This window comes from Dendropsophus ebraccatus, chromosome 12, assembly GCF_027789765.1.
Source record: "Dendropsophus ebraccatus isolate aDenEbr1 chromosome 12, aDenEbr1.pat, whole genome shotgun sequence".
Lineage (NCBI taxonomy): Eukaryota > Metazoa > Chordata > Amphibia > Anura > Hylidae > Dendropsophus > Dendropsophus ebraccatus.
The window spans coordinates 16,932,460-16,953,747 of record NC_091465.1 but is presented as its reverse complement, the minus strand read 5'-3'; the positions used below and the strand labels follow the sequence as shown (position 1 = coordinate 16,953,747).

General features: G+C 44.2%; 1 protein-coding gene across 1 annotated transcript in view; it reads right to left on the bottom strand.

Annotated features, from left to right (window-relative positions):
- Window positions 1–17,705: 17,705 nt before the first annotated feature.
- Window positions 17,706–21,288, bottom strand: part of BARX2 (BARX homeobox 2) — a 42,250-nt gene continuing 38,667 nt past the window's right edge. The window contains exon 4 of the mRNA XM_069947079.1: window positions 17,706–21,040. Coding sequence (XP_069803180.1) covers window positions 20,741–21,040 — 300 coding nt within the window. The 3' untranslated portion in view covers window positions 17,706–20,740. The remainder of the gene's footprint in view (window positions 21,041–21,288) is intronic.

Sequence of the window (21,288 nt, the reverse complement as noted above, 5' to 3'; positions counted from 1 at the left end):
TGAAGGGGTTTTCTTAAATAACTCCTATGTACAGGATGTGTCAGATCACATGGGATCTGACCACTGGTGGCCCCAGTAGTCTCAAGAGTGGCCCCCTAGTGTTTATAATTGGAGTGACAAGTCATTCTGCTGGTGGGGTCACTGTGTACACACACACATCACATTACTGAACTTGTACTGATCCTGAGTTACATCCTGTATTATACTCCAGAGCTGCACTCACTATTCTGCTGGTGGGGTCACTGTGTACATACATTACATTACTTATCCTGTACTACATGTATATCATCAGTGTACACAGTCGAGTACTGTTACTATGATTAACAACTAATATCCAGAGTACCCACCATGTGCAGCATTGACAGTAGCTATACAAGCAGGAAGTATTGCAGCCAGGGGTGTGGAGTCGGTAAGCCGCAGCTCCGACTCCAACTCTGACTCACACTCCTGAATTTTATTAGGACCGACTCCGACTCCCACTCCTGCTCCTTAATAAATGGCCGGTCATATACCTGGGGAGTTATTTATCACACTGGCTCAGCAGCTTCTCCCTAATGTCCTACATGATCCTGGGGCGATTTCTGAGGGAATGAGGAAAGATATAAAGCAGCTTCTCCTGTGTGTGCAGTGGATGCAGCCAGTCTCCAGCCTCCATGTCCTGAACTACTCAGAACTAGACTAGATGGAGTAGGTAGGCTATTCCTGCTGACAGTCTTCTATGTTTCTAACTAAATATTCACCATACACACAGAAACACTGCTAACAATGCCAGATACCTGTAATATAGAGGTCAGCCATAGTGATATAGAGGGGTCACTGTAGGTGTGGGGGCACACCATAGCACACACACTCACACACAGCCTGCTGCAGCCATTACACACACACACACAGCTGCAGCCATAGCGCAAACACACACGCGCACACACACACACACACAGAGCTGCAGCCATAGAACAGGACAGAGGTTACTGCTACACTACTTATGTCTTCTCCTCCTCCTATATATCACACAGGATATTTTCATATTACACTGCTGCTCATATACAGTCTACAGCATCCAGGAAGAGAACAGCACAGATCTCCCCCCACACAATGGACTCTTCCAGCTCAGAAACAAACTGCCAAATAGTGACCGACAACTTTTCCCCGACCACCCTTATGTAATAGGGCCAGTGATCTATTAGAATGTTGCTCATAATATATATTGATGAGCAAAACTTATAAAATTCACATCAAAACTCAATTCTAAATTGTACTAAGATTTTTTTTAAAACCTGGAGTCAGAGTCAGTACATTTTTTCCAACTCCGATTTCAGACAAAACTAGCTCCGACTCCACGACTCCGACTCCACAGCCCTGGTTGCAGCATGTAAGTAATTATTGGGTCACTTACACACTACAGTACATAAGGGGTTAAGCAGAAGGACACATGCTCTTACATTCTCCCCCAAACCCCCCTCCTGCATGGGCCCCATAGCAACTGCCTACCCTGCCTCTTTGGTAGCTACGGACATGGAGAGAAAGGAGCACTGCACCTCACTCCTATGGCTGACACTAATGCCTCTCGGCTACATTTAGAAAACAACGCCAGGATGTTGGTATATAATTTGATCAAACCATATTGCCCCATGTACCACGTGCAGGTCCCCTGGTTCACATAATGCAAGTGGTACATGAGGCATTTGGTTTAATCAAAATATATACCAACATCCTGGCGTTGGTTTTAAATGTAGCCGAGAGGCATTAGTGTCAGCCATAGGTGTGAGGTGCAGCGATCCTTTCTCTCCATGTCCGTATTTATGAGAGCTACGCCACTGCATCCGCCCCAAGTAAGACAATCAGCGTATATGGGTGTACAGGATCTATAAGGATGGATTCTGATGCTGCGTTTACACGGAACGATAATTCGCCCAATCGTACGATTAACGATTTCGAAAGTAACAATTTTTTTTTTTTATAACGATCAGCGTTTAGAGAGAACGATATATCGTATGGAAAAATCATTTTGCGATCGCTTTAGCCTATCTTGCACATAAGTAAAACAGGTGAACGACTGTTTACGCGGAACGATCTGAGAATTTCTTGCAAACGACGATTTAAGAACATGTTCAAAGATCAAAATGAACGATTTATCGCTCGTTTGATTGTTTGCTGCGTTTACACGTACGATTATCGTTGGAATTTGATCGTTATCGTGCAAATTCGCACTATAATTGTTCCGTCTAAACGCAGCATGACCCAAATCATTTGAGAGCCCCTCCAGATGGCTGAGTGGGCTACAGATTCCCACAAGAATAGTCTCCAGACCATATCACTACCACCCCCAGCTTGTGTTCTTCCAGCAGTGGTTGCAGGGGCTTTGTCTTCTGATGGTTCTCGCCTGACAAGCACCTTCTTGCCTGTGATCAGCTGTCACATCAATTGCACATGGTGCCCTGCTGCTTCCACATAACATTGCACTGGTACCATTTGCCCGGTCACAATACACATTTAGCCCAGCTGCATGGGAACAATAAAAAAAGTGGAGTTTTGGAAATACTGGAGCCCTTGGTCTGAAATCCATTAATCACCCCTCTTACCCATGACAGCAATGAGAGATACAGTATGTGTACAGACAGCCTATCACACACCTTATATACCCACCAAACCAGCTTGACACGTGACTTCCTTCCAGGGTTACACGCTGCCGACCTCAAACTTAGGAAGTGGTCATCCAATGTATATGGATTACTATATAGAGAGACCATCGATACAGTATATGTATACATGACATGGTTTATTTCTCCTTCTGTCACTATCCTTTGCCGTACAATATCATCTATATACGATAAATAAGGAGAAGCAATATATCTTTGTATATAGGATATAGTTTATATTTCTATCGCTGACCTTTTCCTGAACCATTTTTGGCTTTCTCTGTAAGGATTGGCTTTAGGCTATTTTTTTTTTTTTATTCTGTAAGATTTGCCGGAATCAGAAATGCTCGACAGCTAAATCCTAGAATTAAAGACGATTTAACGTTTAGCAGCAAAACCTCAGCTGAGCTTAGGGTAAGAATGTGTTTGTTACCTGAACGTATCATATTTAGTCATTAGATGAAACTCAGTCCACTGCACCTCATGTCACTCATCTACTCCATTACAACACTGCTGTGTATTGTACAGAAGACAATAATTCTTCCGGGTAGGTGATTACTGTCTACTGAGGGCTCCTCTATTGGTTCTTTAATACAGTGATTTTCAACCTTTTTTGAGCCGAGGCACACTTTTTATACTTAAAAAATCCCGGGGCACACCACCAACCAAAATGGCACAAAATGACACTAAAACAGTACATATTATACATATAGTTAATAATATAGATTCTAAATGTATTTATACTCACTCCTGTTTTCTTCTCCCCCTGTGCTTCTCTCCTGTGCTTTTCTCCCCCCTACTTCTCCCCCTTACTTCTCTCCTGTGCTTCTCTCCACCATACTTCTCCCCCCTGCTTCTTTCCTGTGCTTCTCTCCCCCATGCTTCTCTCCTCCGTGCTTCTCTCCCCCGTGCTTCTCTCCCCCGTGCTTCTCTCCCCCGTGCTTCTCTCCCCCGTGCTTCTCTCCACCATACTTCTCTCCACCATACTTCTCTCCACCATACTTCTCTCCACCATACTTCTCTCCACCATACTTCTCTCCCCACTGCTTCTCTCCACCAAACTTTTCTCCCCCTGCTTCTCTCCGCTGTTTCTCTCCCCCATCCCCATGTTTCTCTCCCCCCTGCTTTTCCCCCATCCCCAGGTTTCTCCTGTTTCACAGGGGCACCATAGTTTGGGGAACTTTCCCCGCGGCACACCTGACCATGTGTCGCGGCACACTAGTTGAAAATCACTGCTTTAATAGATCACTAGAACAGTGTTCTATCTTATCCAGCACCCTGAAGCCTCAGTCCTTGGCTATTATTGGCTATTACAAGCATGGATTTATGGGACATTTTAGGATAATAAATGTTCAGTGTATCCGGCCTCCTTAGATCTGCGCCCTGCGTGTACTCAGCATTAGTCATATCGTATTAATCTATGAGTAACATTAATAATACAAGCAATTTCCTCTAATCACCGATGGGAACCAAGACCTTTCTGTGTTGATGATATATGCCATCACTATAGGTGTGACCCCTGCGAGCATGAGACGTCCCCATCACATACTTCTACCTGCACTCGCTCATGTTAAATAATAATTATAACCCTAGAAAATCTTTAAAAAATTAGAATTTTTTAAAATGTGTATTTTCATTTATTATCATTGTATCTAAATTGTATGAAAGCTGTTATAATTTGTGCATTTTTTGGTGTCGTTGTCTACTGCTCCATGTGGACCCAGCCGAACATAACCCTCTCATATGGATCTGCATTGTTAGGGTAGCTTCACACGTACAGACTCGCAGCGTTATTAACGCTGCGAGTCGGCTAGGTCCTGGCAGATCACTTTCACTACATACACGCAGCGGTCTGAACGACCGCTGCGTGTATGTAATTCTGCCGGCCGCTTAACCCCTTCAGCTGCTGCCCGCCTCCCGCTCTGTATACATTACCTGTCCTCGCTGTGGCAGGGCAACACACTGATTGGCCGGGCGGGAGAGCAGTACGCCGGGACCCCGTGCAGCGCGGACAGGTAATGTATACAGAGCGGGAGGCGGGCGGTAGCTGAAGGGGTTAAGCGGCCGGCAGAATTACATACACGCAGCGTTCGTTCAGACCGCTGCGTGTATGTAGTGAAAGTGATCTGCCAGGACCTACCCGACTCGCAGCGTTATTAGCGCAGCGATACGGTGCGTGTGAAGCTACCCTTAAGGAGAGTCTCTAAAATTGTGCCCAGTATCCTTTCTGACTACCATTTTTATCACCCTCATTCCTTCTCATATATCCTAAAGAAACACTTGGGGGGTGATTACTGGCATACCTAAATAAAGCCCTGCCCCATGCACCCCATGTCCTGCAGGTGTATTATTTCTAGTATGACACAGTGCTCTCTGCTGCCACCTCTGTTCATGTCAGGAACTGTCCAGAGCAAGTCCATATCCCCATAGAAAACTCTCCTGCTCTCCACGTTGGAAATAATACACCACTTCCTACAGGACATACAGCAGCTGATAATTACTGAAAGACTTTAGATTTTGTAATAAAAGTAAATTCCAAATCTCTGGCACTTTCTGGCACCAGTTAATCTGAAAGAAATAATTTTTGGGTGAGCAACCCTTTTAATGGTCAGGACAACGAGGATCAAAAAGCTTTTATTGTTGAATTAAATGGGTTGACAGAATCATGGAAAAATGGAGTGTTTCTCTGTCTTCATCACTTGTGGATTACCTTGTGGCCACAACAACCCTGAAATCTGCTGTCTGTAAGCAAAACTTACTGAGTTATAGTGGCGAATACTCAGCAAAACTGCAGACGTGACAAGTGTGCGAGGTTCAAGACAAGTGTAACAATTCACGCTTTGTCTTATCAAATCCTTACTGAAAACTCCCATCTCCAAGAGAAATCAAAATACTAGTGCAATACTGTCCAGGGGTAATGTTATGGAATATTAAAGGGATTGTTTGAGAATATAATGAATATATAGGACCTGTTAGAATCAAAGGTGCCGCGTCATAGATGGGAGGGAATTCCCTCCCACTGGGGGCGGACCGGCCTACCTCCAGTGCTTGAGCACCATCCAGTAACCGTGGAAAGAACAGCGCCATAAGGGGAAACAGGGCCGCGGTTCGAAAAACGGACCGCGGCACCGGCTTCCCCGTCACTGCGCCATTCTATCCCTGTGTCAGGTTAAAGAGGACGTACCTGGTGGTACATCCTCTTTAAGTTTCTGCGCATAGTTTCATTTAATATACTCTTATGGAACCCATTGCACAACAACAGGGCAACCTGACAGCTCAAGTAGAGGAGTTCTTCTGCCAAGTCCTACATCCATCCTTTAAAGGGGTACTTCAGTGATTTTTTTTTCTTTGAAATCAAGTGATTTGAGAAAGTTATATTGATTTGTAAATTACTTCTATTTAAAAATCTCCAGTACTTATCAGCTGCTGTATGTTCTGCAGGAAGTGGTGTTTTCTTTCCAGTCTGACACAGTGCTCTCTGCTGCCACCTCTGTCCGTGTCAGGAACTGTCCAGAGTAGTATCAAATCTCCTACTTTGGACAGTTCCTGACATGGACAGAGGTGGCAGCAGAGAGCGCTGTGTCAGACTGGAAATAATACACCACTTCCTGCAGGACATACAGCTGCTGATGAGTATTGGAAAACTTGAGATTTTTAAATAGAAGTAAAATACAAATATATGACATGGAGAGAGAAGGAGTGCTGCGGCTACATTTAAAAACCAACGCCAGGATGTTGGTATATAATTTGATTAAATTTGATTAAACCTTATTTACTACGTGCAGGTCCCCTGGCTTACATGAGTCCCTACACTAAATCAGCACTGTGTCAGTCAGCAACCGCTAACCTTGCAAAGCAAGCGCAAGCAGGGAAGGGAGCTCACGGAACGGCCCTGCAACCCCACTGTCACAGGACCAAACCCCAAGGGCCCCCCAAACCCAGCAGGCGCCGCCAGCAGAGAAAGCGGCCACCAAGCAACACAAGTGTGAACAAGGTCTTACTGCTCACCACTGCACCGGAGGTAGAGTGGGAGAAATAGGAGGTACTTACCATGTGTGCACAGGTGCCTCCTGCTAATTGGGGTCACCTGGGTCTTACCAGGAGGAGTGCTAGCCACTCAGAAAAGGGAGAATTAAAAATATATATAACTTTTTGAAACCAGTTGATTTCCAAGAAAAAGATTTTCACTGGAGTACCCTTTTAGGCTATGTTCACACTACATATATGTCCGGCCGCATATTTTTCGCGGCCGGACATATACGTGTAAAACTCCAGCCAGAATTTACGCAAGTTGCGGCCGGCTACGTACGGTCCACGAACTTACACCCGTAAGCTACGTACGCTTCCCGAGTGGCGTACGTAGCGATCTGACAGCGGTATTTTACTGGGATATCTTCGGCTAGCCCTGGACACCCCACAGAACCTTTTGGATCGGCAAAACAAAGTGAAAAAAAGAAGAAATCACCACTCCGTACGGGAGCGCATGTTATGCTACGGGCGTAAGTTACAGCATTTCCGTTCCAAAACAATGGTCTGGTTCATTTTTTACGGCACCGCATACGATCCGGGCGTAAGTTCTTACGTAGTGTGAACTGTGCAGCCGTAGATCGTATACTTTCCATTGTACGCAAACTACATAAATCTCCGGCCGCTTATTCAAGGAGCCTGCTACTGAAACTTACGTAGTGTGAACCTAGCCTTAAGGTGCAGAAATTCACACATCTTTTACACATCAACTATAAACCTCCTGCATCCTATTCCATGTGCCCTTCTGGATCATATGTTATCAATCTTCTTACATGCACATGGAGGCAATTGATCCGGATAGAGCAAAGTTGCTAGAAGCCTATGAACTCTATCTCGCAGCGCGGTTGTCAGCAGGAAATCCTCAGCATTCCGCTCATCCCAGGTAACGGGGTCTGGGGCTTGTGTCACCCTCTAGGACAGGTCCCCCGACACTGGTAGGTCAAGAGTCGATGCACGGGCACAAGTGTTCTTTCAAGTATTCTTATATCTCTACCTCATCCTCCAACATCCCGGCAAAGTACAATACTACTTGGGTTGGGACTCTAACAACATCCTCCACTCTGCTCCTCTGATTCCTCTATATATTTCTCAACACGCAACCAAGTCAGCACGACTGTACTACTCTCTACGCTCTCATCACAGGTCTGGATCCTGTATTATCAAGTGTATTGTCAAGTGTATTGTATCCTGTTAAGGCACAGTTGTATGTTCTGCTACACATCAGTACTTTCAGAGTAAACAAGAAATTATTTATGGTAAAGAGACTCTGTGATTCTTCGCCTTGCACCAACACAGTATATACACACTTCTTGGGACACATCACCTTTCTGTGGGTGGCAGTATCAATAATCCGGGAGGGTCACTACACCACTTTGGCCCACAGTGATAACAGCCCAAGGGACCCCATAGCAGCCTGGCAGGTCACTGACCACAGGGGAACAAGGTGTATCCGGCCCTTTAAACTAAAAGCAGGTGTGCCATCATTCCTATGTGCCCAACCGGTACTGGTGTCACGACACAACACCCTAGGATCCGGTTACATCTCGGCCAACCACCATAGGAGTGGCTCACACTTCACCACCTAGCTAGTGACCAGCCATCCCTCCGCCATAGCACCTCACAAATTATTAGTGATTTATACTATTGGTCTGATAGACTTAATACTTATAAAAGCTGGGCCTAGACACCTCAACATATGTATAAGAGGTTTTGAGCCCATTGCAGGAATGCTGTGGAACTTGGGATTTGGAGGCGCCTGTCTGGGTTCCCTGAATGAATCAGAAGAACAGCACAGGACGGCGTTTTTCATGAGGTTACACGACGTCTGGGTGGAACCTGATCAGAACAATGGCAGCCCTGTTGTCTATGTTCTACCAATAAATATTTCATCATCTATATAATGATCAGCAGTCACTATGCGAGCTGTGACATCATCAGATGAAGCAATTTCTAGGGAATAATCTGCTGGTTATGGTCATGTCTTCACATAGTAGTGTAGGGGAAAGATGTTCCGGAATGACGATGCAGCGTTTTTTTCTTTTACTGTCAGGACACCGCAATAATAGGAAAAATATGGATTGTTTCAGGGGTTTTCTCTGTGTTTTATATCACATTTCACTGCGCTAATAAGGGACCAATCCTGAATAGTCAGGTACTGTACATGCAAGCTTCCAGCCTCTGGTTTCCTGACCTTCCTGTAGAGCAGTTTTTGCCATATTAAAGGGGTATTTCAAGAAAAATAACTTGTCCTTTATCCACGGGATAGGGGACAAGTAAGATATCACAGGGTGGTCCGACCTCCAACCCCCCCCCCCCCCCCCCCCGGCTTCTGTGTTATGAATACAGCCATTGGTAGGGCACGTGACTCGCGGCTCTATTCATCCCTAAGAGCAGAGAGAGCCGAGTAAGCACTCGTCTGACTTACTCTGCTCTTTCCGGCAGCTCTATTCATTCTTCTGGAACCGCCAGAGAAAGCTGAGTACATCGCTCTTCCGGCTTACTCGGCTCTTTCTGGCACCACAATAGGAACGAATAGAGCATACCCACGGCTCTATTCATAATACAGAAGCCGGGGGCCAATACAGAGATCAGCAGGGGAACGGAGGTCAGACCCTTGTGATCTCTTACTTTTCCCCTATGAATAAAATGAAGTCTCTATCCTTATATTGTTGCAGTGTTTATGAATAATAACAAGTCACATGCATCCTATCCACAGATTAGTGCAGGGACTGGAGTCATGGTATTACATAAATCACTATTGACAGCCGTACAATTAGCAGATCAAAGAAGTAAGTGATCATGACCCCGGCTGTGAGAGAGGTGACTATTACGTCTGATGATACAAAGACCAATTATTTATTAGTATTCCTGAGTAATTTCTTTCTTTTCCTCATGAGACTGATATTGGGGTGCTACAGTACTTTAGTCGCTGTGATTGTTGAAATCCACCATCTTCCCAGGTCCAGCACTTCACTACAAGTAGAAAGATGACATCTGCATTTTAAGTTATTTTATGCACAATCCCTATACAGGAAGCCTTAGGGCCACATGTATCATCCGGCGAATGGATGATTTTCGGCGGAAAGTGCCGATTTGCGTCTTTTTTTAAGCAAAAAATGGCGGATTTGCGAATAAAATATTCGCAAATCGGCACTTTCCGCCGAGTACGCCAGGGGGCGGAAAAGGGGCGGAGAGTGGGCGGAACGGAGGGCGCGGACTCAGAGTCCGCGCGATTTATCATCCGTTCCGCCAAAATGTACGCCGAAAACCTACTCCAGTCCTCAGCTGGCGTAGGTTTTCGGCGGTGCGCAACGGCGCGCACGGGATTTATGTAGAGGCAGTCCGCCTCTACATAAATCTCCGTAGCGCCGGAGCTGCGGGGGCATTTTTACGTCCGGCGTAAAAAACGCCGGACTTAATAAATGCCTCCCTTAGTGTCTAGGGTGGAGAGAAGAGATCCCCCATGTACATGTTATTCTGGTTTCCAGGCTTTCCATTGATGTTAGGTTGTAGCATATGAGCTTGGAGCCAGCAGCGTAAGGGTTAATGTGAGATGATGACTATTACATGGGCTGATACATAGGCACAGAATTAATCTGGGCACATGAATGTAATAAAACGCGCTTTATCTTGTTCTTCTTTAAAGCGAACAGAGTTTATAGGATTATAACATTAATATGCAACGTTTTCTCTTGTAAAATTGCGTTTACCATGACCCCATCACTGACTCCTTCCCTGGAGGTCACACACATTGATTAATATTCTGCTCTCAGTAATTGTATTGCAATTTTAGCTTTATCTTTATACCAAATTAATCCATATTCTGTGAGAACCTGCAGACAACACAGGCTAAAGACGGCTTATCTGGCTACAGGGGGCATATCTGACAACAGGGGGCATATCTGACAACAGGGGGCATATGTGGCTTCACAGGGCATATCTGACTACAGGGGGCATATCTGACAACAGGGGGCATATCTGACAACAGGGGGCATATCTGACAACAGGGGGCATATCTGGTTGCAGGGGGTGTATCTGACAACAGGGGGCATATGTGGCTTCACAAGGCATATCTGACTACAGGGGGCATATCTGACTACAGGGGGCATATCTGGCTACAGGGGGCATATCTGACTACAGGGGGCATATCTGACTACAGGGGGCATATCTGACTACAGGGGGCATATCTGGCTGCAGAGGGCATATCTGGTTGCAGGGGGCATATCTGACTACAAGGGGCATATCTGGCTGCAGAGGGCACATCTGGCTACAGGGGGCATACCTGGCTGCAGGGGGTGTATCTGACTACAGGGGGCATATCTGGTTGCAGGGGGCATATCTGACTACAGGGGGCATATCTGGCTGCAGAGGGCATATCTGGCTACAGGGGGCATATCTGGCTGCAGAGGGCACATCTGGCTACAGGGGGCATATCTGGCTGCAGAGGGCACATCTGGCTACAGGGGGCATACCTGGCTGTTTGCAGTATTTTTAGTCTTAAGGGACATATCTGGCTACTTGAAGCATTACATTTAGCTATGTCTGGCTACAAGGGAAGGGGCAATTATTACTGGATACAAGGGGAATTATTATTGGGGAAGGGGCATTAATGGCTACAGGGGGAATTTTCTGAGGCCACAGAGGACACTATGTCTGGCTATAGGTTGCATTATTATGTAACATTAGTCCCATTGTTATGGGGGATCTGATCTGGGAATCAACTGCTGATAGACTTTATACATATCCTATGGGCTCAGTGTGATCTTGGCCTTATCTAATCAGTGTTCATAACTGATTGCAGTCTTTGGGATACTTGGTCGGAAGATCGCATCACATGGGGGTACTTGGCTTGAAGAGGTTGAGAAACACCAACCTAGATGGTTAGAAGGCATACACGCGTCCATTCTGCACCCCCCCCCCCCCCCCCCCCCACACACACACACACACACATACACACTTCATTTGTAGGGTAGCAGGTGCCTTTCATGTTTGTGCTCATATTAAACCCTGCCAGGGTGTTATATCAGCAATATGACGGTAATTCACTGTGTACTGTACAAGCTATCAAGCAGGTCTCTGAAGAAATCACTGGCCGCGGCACTGTCCCGTCTTCACCAGTGATTGGCTAGGCTGAGTGACACTTTAGAGACCGTCTCTGAAGTTCCAGCGGCTGTCGGTAGCGGGCAGAAGCTATAAGAGACCAGGGAGTGTGGACAGTCATGTATAAAGTTATTTTTTTTTTTTGCACATATTCATCAGCCATCTGCCGCAGATCGCTATTACATGCAGTAATACACGGTTGGTGGCCAATGATTTTTCAACATGTTGAAAGACATAAAAACAGCTCATTGTTTTCTTTATTACACGGAATGATAATCTGCCGAATCGGCCTGATTGGACAGATTGGTCTCTAGTCTCACCATGGGCAGCAACATATGTTATGTTATGTTTGAGTGGAATACCCCTTTAATAGGAGTAGTGAGGACTCTTACACAGCATTGTACATGAAACAGGCATTGGTTCCAGTGCATGTGAGGACATCTGTCTACCCAGACCCCCTCTTTTATTCAGGGTGAGGGTGACACTACTGACATACTGTGGGAGGCTGGAGCAGCTCCTGCAACAACTCTAGTATTTTCTTAGCCTCGCACTTGGCAGTCGCTCCACTGTACATTCATTTACTGCTCATTATTCCGGGTGCCAGGACACATTCTGATATGTTTAATTGAACCACCAAGAACAACAATGATTCCCTCTGATGTTATTCGCTCCCATGGAAGTTTTTGTGGATGGGCGTTCTCTACCCGTCTTATGTCACTCCTCCTGGAGGAACACAATGGTGTCAGTGTTATTCCAGAGCATCAGGCACAAGTTTTAACAAAGCGGCGAGGTGAGGCTCGGTATTATAGATGAGGCTGGTCCTCTCTCTCAATCACGCCCTGCCCAGGCAAAATCATAAATATCAGTGCCATGTTTGTTTAACCCTTTTGACTATAGTACATCTATAAATCCCATAGCCTTTTCCTAAAGACAAGTTATTATAAAGACGGATCAGGTGGAATTAAGCATACGGATTAAGCGACGACATGTCGTGAATTTCAGATTGGAGTTTATGCTCTTGGACCCAATCTGACTTCCCCATACCATGGCCCTAAGACGTCAGAACGGGATAGAAGTGACTGGTGTGGACTTCTAGACAGAAATAGAATTGCCCAACAGGGTCAGGAAATACAGAATATATATGAATATGTAAGTCCAAACTTCCAATAGATCCCAATTACTAGAGATGAATGAATTGCAGCCACCAGTAATCAAACGCTGAATGTTTGGGTTCAAGGGAACCCGAGTATGCTTGAGGTTCGCTCATCTCTAACAATTACCCATATTCCAAGTTTTTGGAATAAAAGTCACTAGCGACAACCAACACCCTGTAAGGGTACTCTCACACTGCGGAATATGAGACTTCAAGTGGATTCTGCTGGGTGGCCTCCGCTTGAAGTTCCGCGCGTCCCATAGACCCAATGATATTTGCTGGCGGATTCCGCGTATGTCAATTCATTGGGTGGACAACAGAATCCGACGACAAATATTGAGTCTATAAGACGGGTGGAACTCCAAGCGTATTCCCCAGTGTGAACGTTCCCAAACACCATAGATAGACATTGATGAGAACAGTCATCCCCCATATGTTACTATGTATCATTATTTCAGTGTAATATGATACATGAACCCCACAGTAAGTGATCACATAAGGGTGCATGTGGCAGAAAAGTGCAGCTGCAAGTTTGCACCAAATGGCATGGATCTGTGTCGGATTTGCTGCTACGAGTATTGGTGCTGATTATTTATAGCGTACCCGTCACTCAGGCCACTGCTGGATCAGCCATTAATTCCACTCTATGCGTGCGACCCCCAACAGATCCGGCAGCGGCTGTGGTGACGGGGATTCTTTATAGTAGAAATAAATCTATGTATTTAAAACCTTTGACTGTAAATTATTCTGGATCCACAGCATTTATGCTGCAAGATCTGCAACAGTTTAACTGCAGATTTTGACTTCTCTGAAAATTTGGGACAAATCTGAAACACATGACTGTCTATTTCTATCCATATACCGTCAGTAATTTAGACATTGTAGAGCTTAGAGATTTCTATGGGGCAATTCACACAGCTGATTTTCTTTCCAAGTTCCATATATTTGCAGAAAGTCCCATCTGCATAAAAATAGCACTTGCACTTATATGGTCCGTATTTCCAGAACTGCCCTTAGACGTCAATGAAGCTTATTTACTACGTTCCCGTCAGTAAATTTACAGTTTTTGTCCATTTTCCCTGCCGGTTTAGTTTTTCCAACATATTTACCAAAAGTGTGTGACACAACCCAACAAAAAACACCAAGTGGACGTGTTGCGGGCGTGTCATGGGTGTTTCATTTAAAACCCACAACAACCAGCAGATTCATTAATCAAGCCGTCATTTTTGGACAGGTTCTATATTCTAAAAACCATCCGCTTATTGACGTATTCCATTCATCCATCCTACGTGGAACATTTCCAGTACGTTTTTAGGCTATGTTCAGACTACGTATGAGACCGGCCGTTCTGTGACCCAGCCGGGTCGCGGAACGGCCGGCCTCAGAAAAGATCTTTACTGCAGTACCTGCCGGATGATCTTTAGCACCGCTTAGAACTCCCCACTGCACACTATGGAGCGTGTGGCCGGCGCGGCTCGCTCCATAGTGTGCACTGTCAGGGTTTTTTGCGACCGTTATTCACTGAATATCCTCTGCAGAAAGCTGACATGTCAGTTTTCTACGGTGCCGCTAGGGATCCCGGCCGGAGTGTATACTATATGTATATATATATATATATATATATATATATATATATATATAACGTAATGTATATTTTCGTATTAATCACGGCTATTGTTGCAATTGTTGCCCGCAAATCAATTAACCTTTCACTTCAATGTAATCGGCGACCGCCGCACATTACATTGTGTTAGCAGCTATTATTTCCGGACGTTGTTCACTGAAGCGCATCCAGAAGTAATAGGCAGGTACAATATTTTAATGCCCGTTCTAAAGAATGGGCGTTAACATAACGCTGTGTGAACACAGCAGGCGGCATTGCATTGACTTCAATGCTGTCCCTGCAGTAATCAGCGTCCGTTCTTTACTTAAATATTACATTATGTGAACATAGCCTCATTCAGTGTTCATGGGTCTGACTGATAGCAGAGGATAGGGCCACCACTTCATTCACTCTTTTCCTTACTGCAGTTGTGTACTAAGGAGAAATAGAGAACACTCTCCTAGTAGTAGGGCCCACAACAACTGGATTTATCACTTTTTCTGTTCATACGGGAAAAATGTTTTCTGAATCTGAATACCTTAGGGTAGCTTCATACGTACCGTATCGCAGCTGATTTTCTGCTGCGGATCTGCAGCAGATTCGCAGCAGATTTGACTAAATAAATGAACACAGCATCAAATCTGCACCATCAAATCTGCTGCGGATCCACGTCAGATTTTACAGTGCGGATCCGCAGCAGAAAGTCAGCTTCTAATAAGCTACCCTAAGGGTGCATTAACACCTACAGGTTCCGCAGCAGATTTGATGGTGCAGATTTGATGCTGTGTTCTGTTATTTAAATTAAATCAGCTGCGGATCCGGTAAGTGTGAACGTACCCTAAATCTTTTCGTTTTTTACTCTTAAGCACAATACATAATAATTTTGAGTATCGGTATAGGATAAGTCATTTAATGTACAGTGTGTACACAGTGACCCCACCAGCAGAATAGTGAGTGCAGCTCTGGAGTATAATACAGGATGTAACTCAGGATCCGTACAGGATAAGTTGTAATGTATGTACACAGTGACCTCATCAGCAGAATAGTGAGTGCAGCTCTGGAGTATAACACAGGATGTAACTCAGGATCAGTACAGGATAAGTAATGTAATGTATGTACACAGTGACCTCATCAGCAGAATAGTGAGTGCAGCTCTGGAGTATAATACAGAATGTAACTCAGGATCCGTATAGGATAAGTAATGTAATGTATGTTCATAGTGACCTCATCAGCAGAATAGTGAGTGCAGCTCTGGAGTATAATAAAAGATGTAACTCATTCACTAAGCGGAAAAAAAAACACAAAACTATTTTTTTTTTATATTTCACTTCTAGATTTTCTTTAAAAATAGATACTTTATTATAAATCTTATTCCAAATCAGTGTTACACAGGAGTTACAGAACTGTAACATGTACAGTGAGCTATACACAGCTCCATTCACAATAGTGTTACCAGGATCCACTGTCAGAAGACTCCGCCATCAGACGCGCTCCAGTGAGAGTCATCACTAGGCTATGTGCACACAATGTAGTTTTGTGGCCTTAGTTTTGGACGGCTTTTATATTGAGGCCAAAATACACCAGTGGCCTCATTTGGCCTCAAAATGGTGCCCGTCCAAAAATACGGCCGCAAAATGATGTTGTGTGAACATCCCTAAAATGTTTTTTTCTATACGGCAAGTTATCAAGAATGAGAGGAAAATTTAAATTCTCTGTATAATTCGGATAAGGAGATGACATTTTTGGGAGTTTGACATTACTCACAGCCAAGGAGCTGGCACTTTGTTTGCAGCGATCCCAGTGAGATCATTGTGGCCTGAAATGTATGATTATGACAGTGTCTGCCATTTGACGGCCATGGATTGGCCCTCCAGCAGATATCAACCATAGATGGAAAACAAGTCATCATTTTATATTATAGACAGGTAGAATTACATTGTGCAATTCTTATGTCTGTGTAGAGATTTGTAACTCTTTGGCCCCGTTCACGCTGAGCAAAAACGGTGGAATTTGCCGCGGAATCCCGCCATGCTCAGTTTCCTGCAGTGAGTGAATGGAAGGGCGCGCATCTGCTTCCTCCCCTCTCCGCTTAAAGAATTGACATGTCATTTCTTTGAGCGGAGATCGACGGGAGCCGATGCGTGCCCTCTCATTTACTCACTGCAGGACACTGAACAAGGCGGGATTTCACTGTGGAGACGTCTGCCGCAGAATTTCGCAGTTTTTGCTAAGTGTGAACTGGGCCTTTATCGGAAAACCTGAGCTGACTGCTGTAAAGATTTATTATGACATTATTTAAACCCAAATTTCTGAACATAAAACACCATTTTGTTAACAGGTGCTCCTGCAGCTTAAAGGGGTTGTTCACCAAAATTGTTTTCTTTCAAATCAACTGGTGTCAGAAAGTTCCAGAGATTTGTAATTAACTTCTATTGTAATTAACTTCTATTAAAATTAAATCTATTAAATTAAAATCTCAAGTCGTCCAGTACTTATCAGCTGCTGTATGTCCTGCAGGAAGTGATGCATTCTTTCCAGTGTGACACAGTGCTCTCTGCTGCCACCTCTGTCCAGAGCAGGACCCCCATCGAAAACCTTTTCTGCTCTCCAGACTAGAAAGAACACACCACTTCCTGCAGTACATACAGCAGCTGAGAAGTGTTGGAAGAATTGAGATTTTTTAAGAGAAGTAAATTACAAATCTCCAGCACTTTCTGGCACCAGTTGATTTGAAAAAAAAAAAAAATGTTGTGAACTACCCCTTTAAGCTGAGAAGTTCTCTATGTGTGCATCTCATTACAATGTGTCTGAGCTTTTTCTTGCAGCAAGCTCTGTAGCTGTATGAGCTCTTTAGTCTCTTGATGCTAACAATGTTCCTATTCTCTAACAGCAAGCAGAAATGGTGAGGATTCCTACATGTCATAGAAAATGAACAATGTCATAAAGATGCTTCCTGTTATATTAGCAGGATCAGCCGCGTGAGATGGGGCAGATAAATCTGTGACTCCTGGAAGACACTAGCACTGTGTGACATGGACGGAATCAGACAAAGGCAAATAGAGGAGAATCAGCCAAAATTCCTGAGATGGAAGTAATGGGGGATATCATGTTATTCTCAGTTTAGCTCTTGTTTATATGAATAGGGCCGCTACATTTCTACGTCTGTACATGAAGCTTAAATGGTCACCAACTTTTCAACAGACTTTTCATGAAGAGCCATATTGTATGTGTACACGAGGACTAGCACTATTTCTTGCCGTTATATACTTATACAGCATGTTTTCTCCCTCTGTACTCTGAATAGGTGGGTGTAGACTAGCTGCTATGATGTCTCCATACCCTGAAAACCCTGAGAAGGGAATCCTGCTCCCCTATATTTCTATAGCATCTCCTCAGAAGCAGTAGAATTAAAGTGTCACTGTCGTTTAATTTTTTATTTTTTATTTTTTTTGCAGAAATCATTAGTAAAGGTGATTTTAAGAAACTTTTGGGTTTATTAGCCGAAAAATGCATTTTTATCATGAAAAAGCAGTTTGAAGCTCTCCCCCCTGTCTTCATGGTTTTCTATGGAGAGGGGAGGGGTGAAGGGAGATGAGACACCAAAACAAGACAACAAAGTGATAATTTACAGCTACATCACTGGGCTATCTCCTTTGAAGTCAGCACTGACCTCTCTGACCTCTAAATACTGGCTTTCTCACAGCTCCCACTGTGTAATCCTTTGTTCTCTGCTGGTGACTGATCTCCCTCCTCCCCTCTCCATAGGTTAAACAGGGCATGACTGATGTAAAAAAGTCGAGATTTCCTGATATGAGCAGTGAATGGGAGAAAGGAGGGGGAGGGGGGAATGCAGATAATGGCATATTTGCCTAATACATCCAATTACAAAGTTTCTTAAAATCGTCTGTACTATTGATTTCTATAAAAAAAAAAATAAAAAAAAACCACAACTGTGACACTATACATTATAGAGCAGTACTGAGCAGGGTAAGCTGTGCATCCAGCACTTTTAGGAGATATATCACTGGAGCTTTAACAGCTTGTTGAAAGTGTGTTCACCATTTAATCACTGTGTAATGACTTTCTTTGGCCTTTGTTAGCTGTCAGTGAATGAAAACACTCTTGCTCATATTCAGCGACGGACAACCCATCCTGAACAGTTTTTATAAATGAGGGTTTGTTCCATTTGTGTCCAGTCAAGGCAACCCTGTGTAAACTTAAATTCTGTCCTGAGGGTTTGTTAAAGCCTTGAGTCCAAGCTGAGGATTGTCTAGACTGGATACAGTGCAACAAATACTCTGCTGTGAGAAGTACAAAATACATGCACAAAATTTCTATACTCATATCCATTCACCGACAGAAAAGAACTTCAATACGTTGAGGAATAAAAAGCACAACTTTTTTATGATATGAAGATTGAACTTTATGTACATGAGATAATATCTGACTAGAGATTTATGTTCTGTACATGACATCTGGTTAGACCAGGGGTAGGGAACCTTGGCTTTAGCATTGGCTGTCCAGGCATGATGGGAGTTGTAGTATTGCCACAGCTGGAGAGCCAAGGTTCCCTACCCCTAGGTTAGAATGAGATTACATTATCTTCCCTCAGCCCAGGGAGTTCTTTACCTTTGGATTATTGCTTTTTATTAACCTGCGGGGAGGCTACCCATTGGCTGCTACTTTATATGGGAACATTTCCTATTGCATAGTTTACATTGAGGCTTTGATCACTTAAATCATATTTAGAGCATCGAATACAGTGGTCGTCAACTACTTCAGCTGTTGCGAAACTACAACTCCAGCCTGCCCAGACAGGTGTGTGGGTATGCTGGGAGTCATAGGGCCCTATTCCACCGGACGATTATCGTTTGCATAATCGTTAACGATTAATGATCTCAAACGACCGCTATTGCGAAAGACCTGAAAATGTTCACTCATTTCCATGGAACCATAATCGTTACTTATGATCGTAATTGCGATCGTTTTTCTTCGCTATTTATTCGCTATTGCGTTCGTATCTATTGCGAACGACCGAACGACGTCTTATTCAATGCGAACGATTTGCGAACGAGCAACGATAAAAATAGATCCAGGTCTTATAAAGCGAACAACAATTTCTCGTTCGGTCGTTAATCGTTAACTGCATTTCAACCGAACGATTATCGTTTAGATTCGAAGGATTTAACGATAATCTGAACGATAATCGTCCGGTGGAATAGGGCCCTTATAAAGCGATCAACGATTTCTCGTTCGGTCGTTAATCGTTAGCTGCTTTTCAACCGAACGATTATCGTTTAGATTCGAAGGATTTAACGATAATCTGAACAATAATCGTCCGGTGGAATAGGGCCCTTATAAAGCGATCAACGATTTCTCGTTCGGTCGTTAATCGTTAGCTGCTTTTCAACCGAACGATTATCGTTTAGATTCGAAGGATTTAACGATAATCTGAACAATAATCGTCCGGTGGAATAGGGCCCATAGTTTCACAACAGCTGGAAAGCCATACATTTCAGATGACTGGTCGAGTACATTGTATACTTTATATAGATGTTCTCTCAATCCTCCTAAGTTCTCCAGATATGATACAATGTAACCTGGATAAATAAGCACAGAGCCTCAGTCGATTCGTGACCCGCCGTGACTCCGTCTGGTGCTGAGATCTGAATACTGTCCACCGCCAAGAGGACGTCTGCTCTCTGCACTCACTGACCGTAGCCTCTTATTCCCATTTTATGGAATTTAACCCCCGGTGGTGAACAGAGAAGAGATTAAATGACTACGGTCGTGAATTAACACATAAAGATTGTCTTACAAGATTTAACATGCAAAAAGGCACTTAATGTGAAAGCATTCTCAAGTAAGTTACACTGGGAAACAGCTTCTTTCCCTTTTGCTTTGGCTTTTTTCACCCTTTCCACTGCAGTTTCTGGCACAAAAATAAAGAACACTATATATACACTGTCCAATTGTTTTCCAAACACAGCAAAAATTCCCAGTCTTGTCTGTACAGACCCCATTAGTCACGGAGTTCTTCCATTCTCTTCCCTCCTCCATGTGGCTTTAACCTTTTCCTTTCTAGATAAAAGGGAGGGAAGATTCCTTTAAGGGTCGAGGTCTGCACATAGGACGGATCCAGGGCATGCACCGGGTAACCCCCAGAGATTGTGGGCGCAGCTTGGCGCACTTTCTTAATGCACACATAGTGTCTGTTTGTCTTTAGCTGGAGGAGCCTCTGTCATTTGTGCAGATGTTTAGCTGTGATGTGGACGAGGCAGGAGAGGTCCCTGATTCCAGTTGTTCACCCTCTTCTTGTTCGTTTGTTTCCAGCGTTTGTCCCTCTTCATCTTCTCCTAGGGCCTTTTCCTGCTCTTCCTCAGCATTTTCTGATTGAAGCTGAGCCTCTTGGGCCAGTCTATTCAACTTCTCCTCTGCTTCGATTTCCTCTGAAGTTGGGATAGAATTTTTCTTTGGACGTCCTTTAGGCTTGGTGGGTGCCTCCTGTCCACCCTTGAGGACCTGTGGGAAAGTAAATGAGGATTGTTCACGTTCTATAAATGAAACCGGTTGCTTGCTGTTGTCTACTTAGACTGTGTTGAGAGTAGTAGCTGATCTGATGGTTTTCATTTATGAAGTTCAATTGGAGGAGACCTCAGGCTTAGGGTACGTGCACACTACGGAACGGCGACAGAAAACCCGTCACAATTTCGCACTCCATCCAAAGAATGAACAGGTTCATTCTTTGGACGGACGACGGAATCCACCCG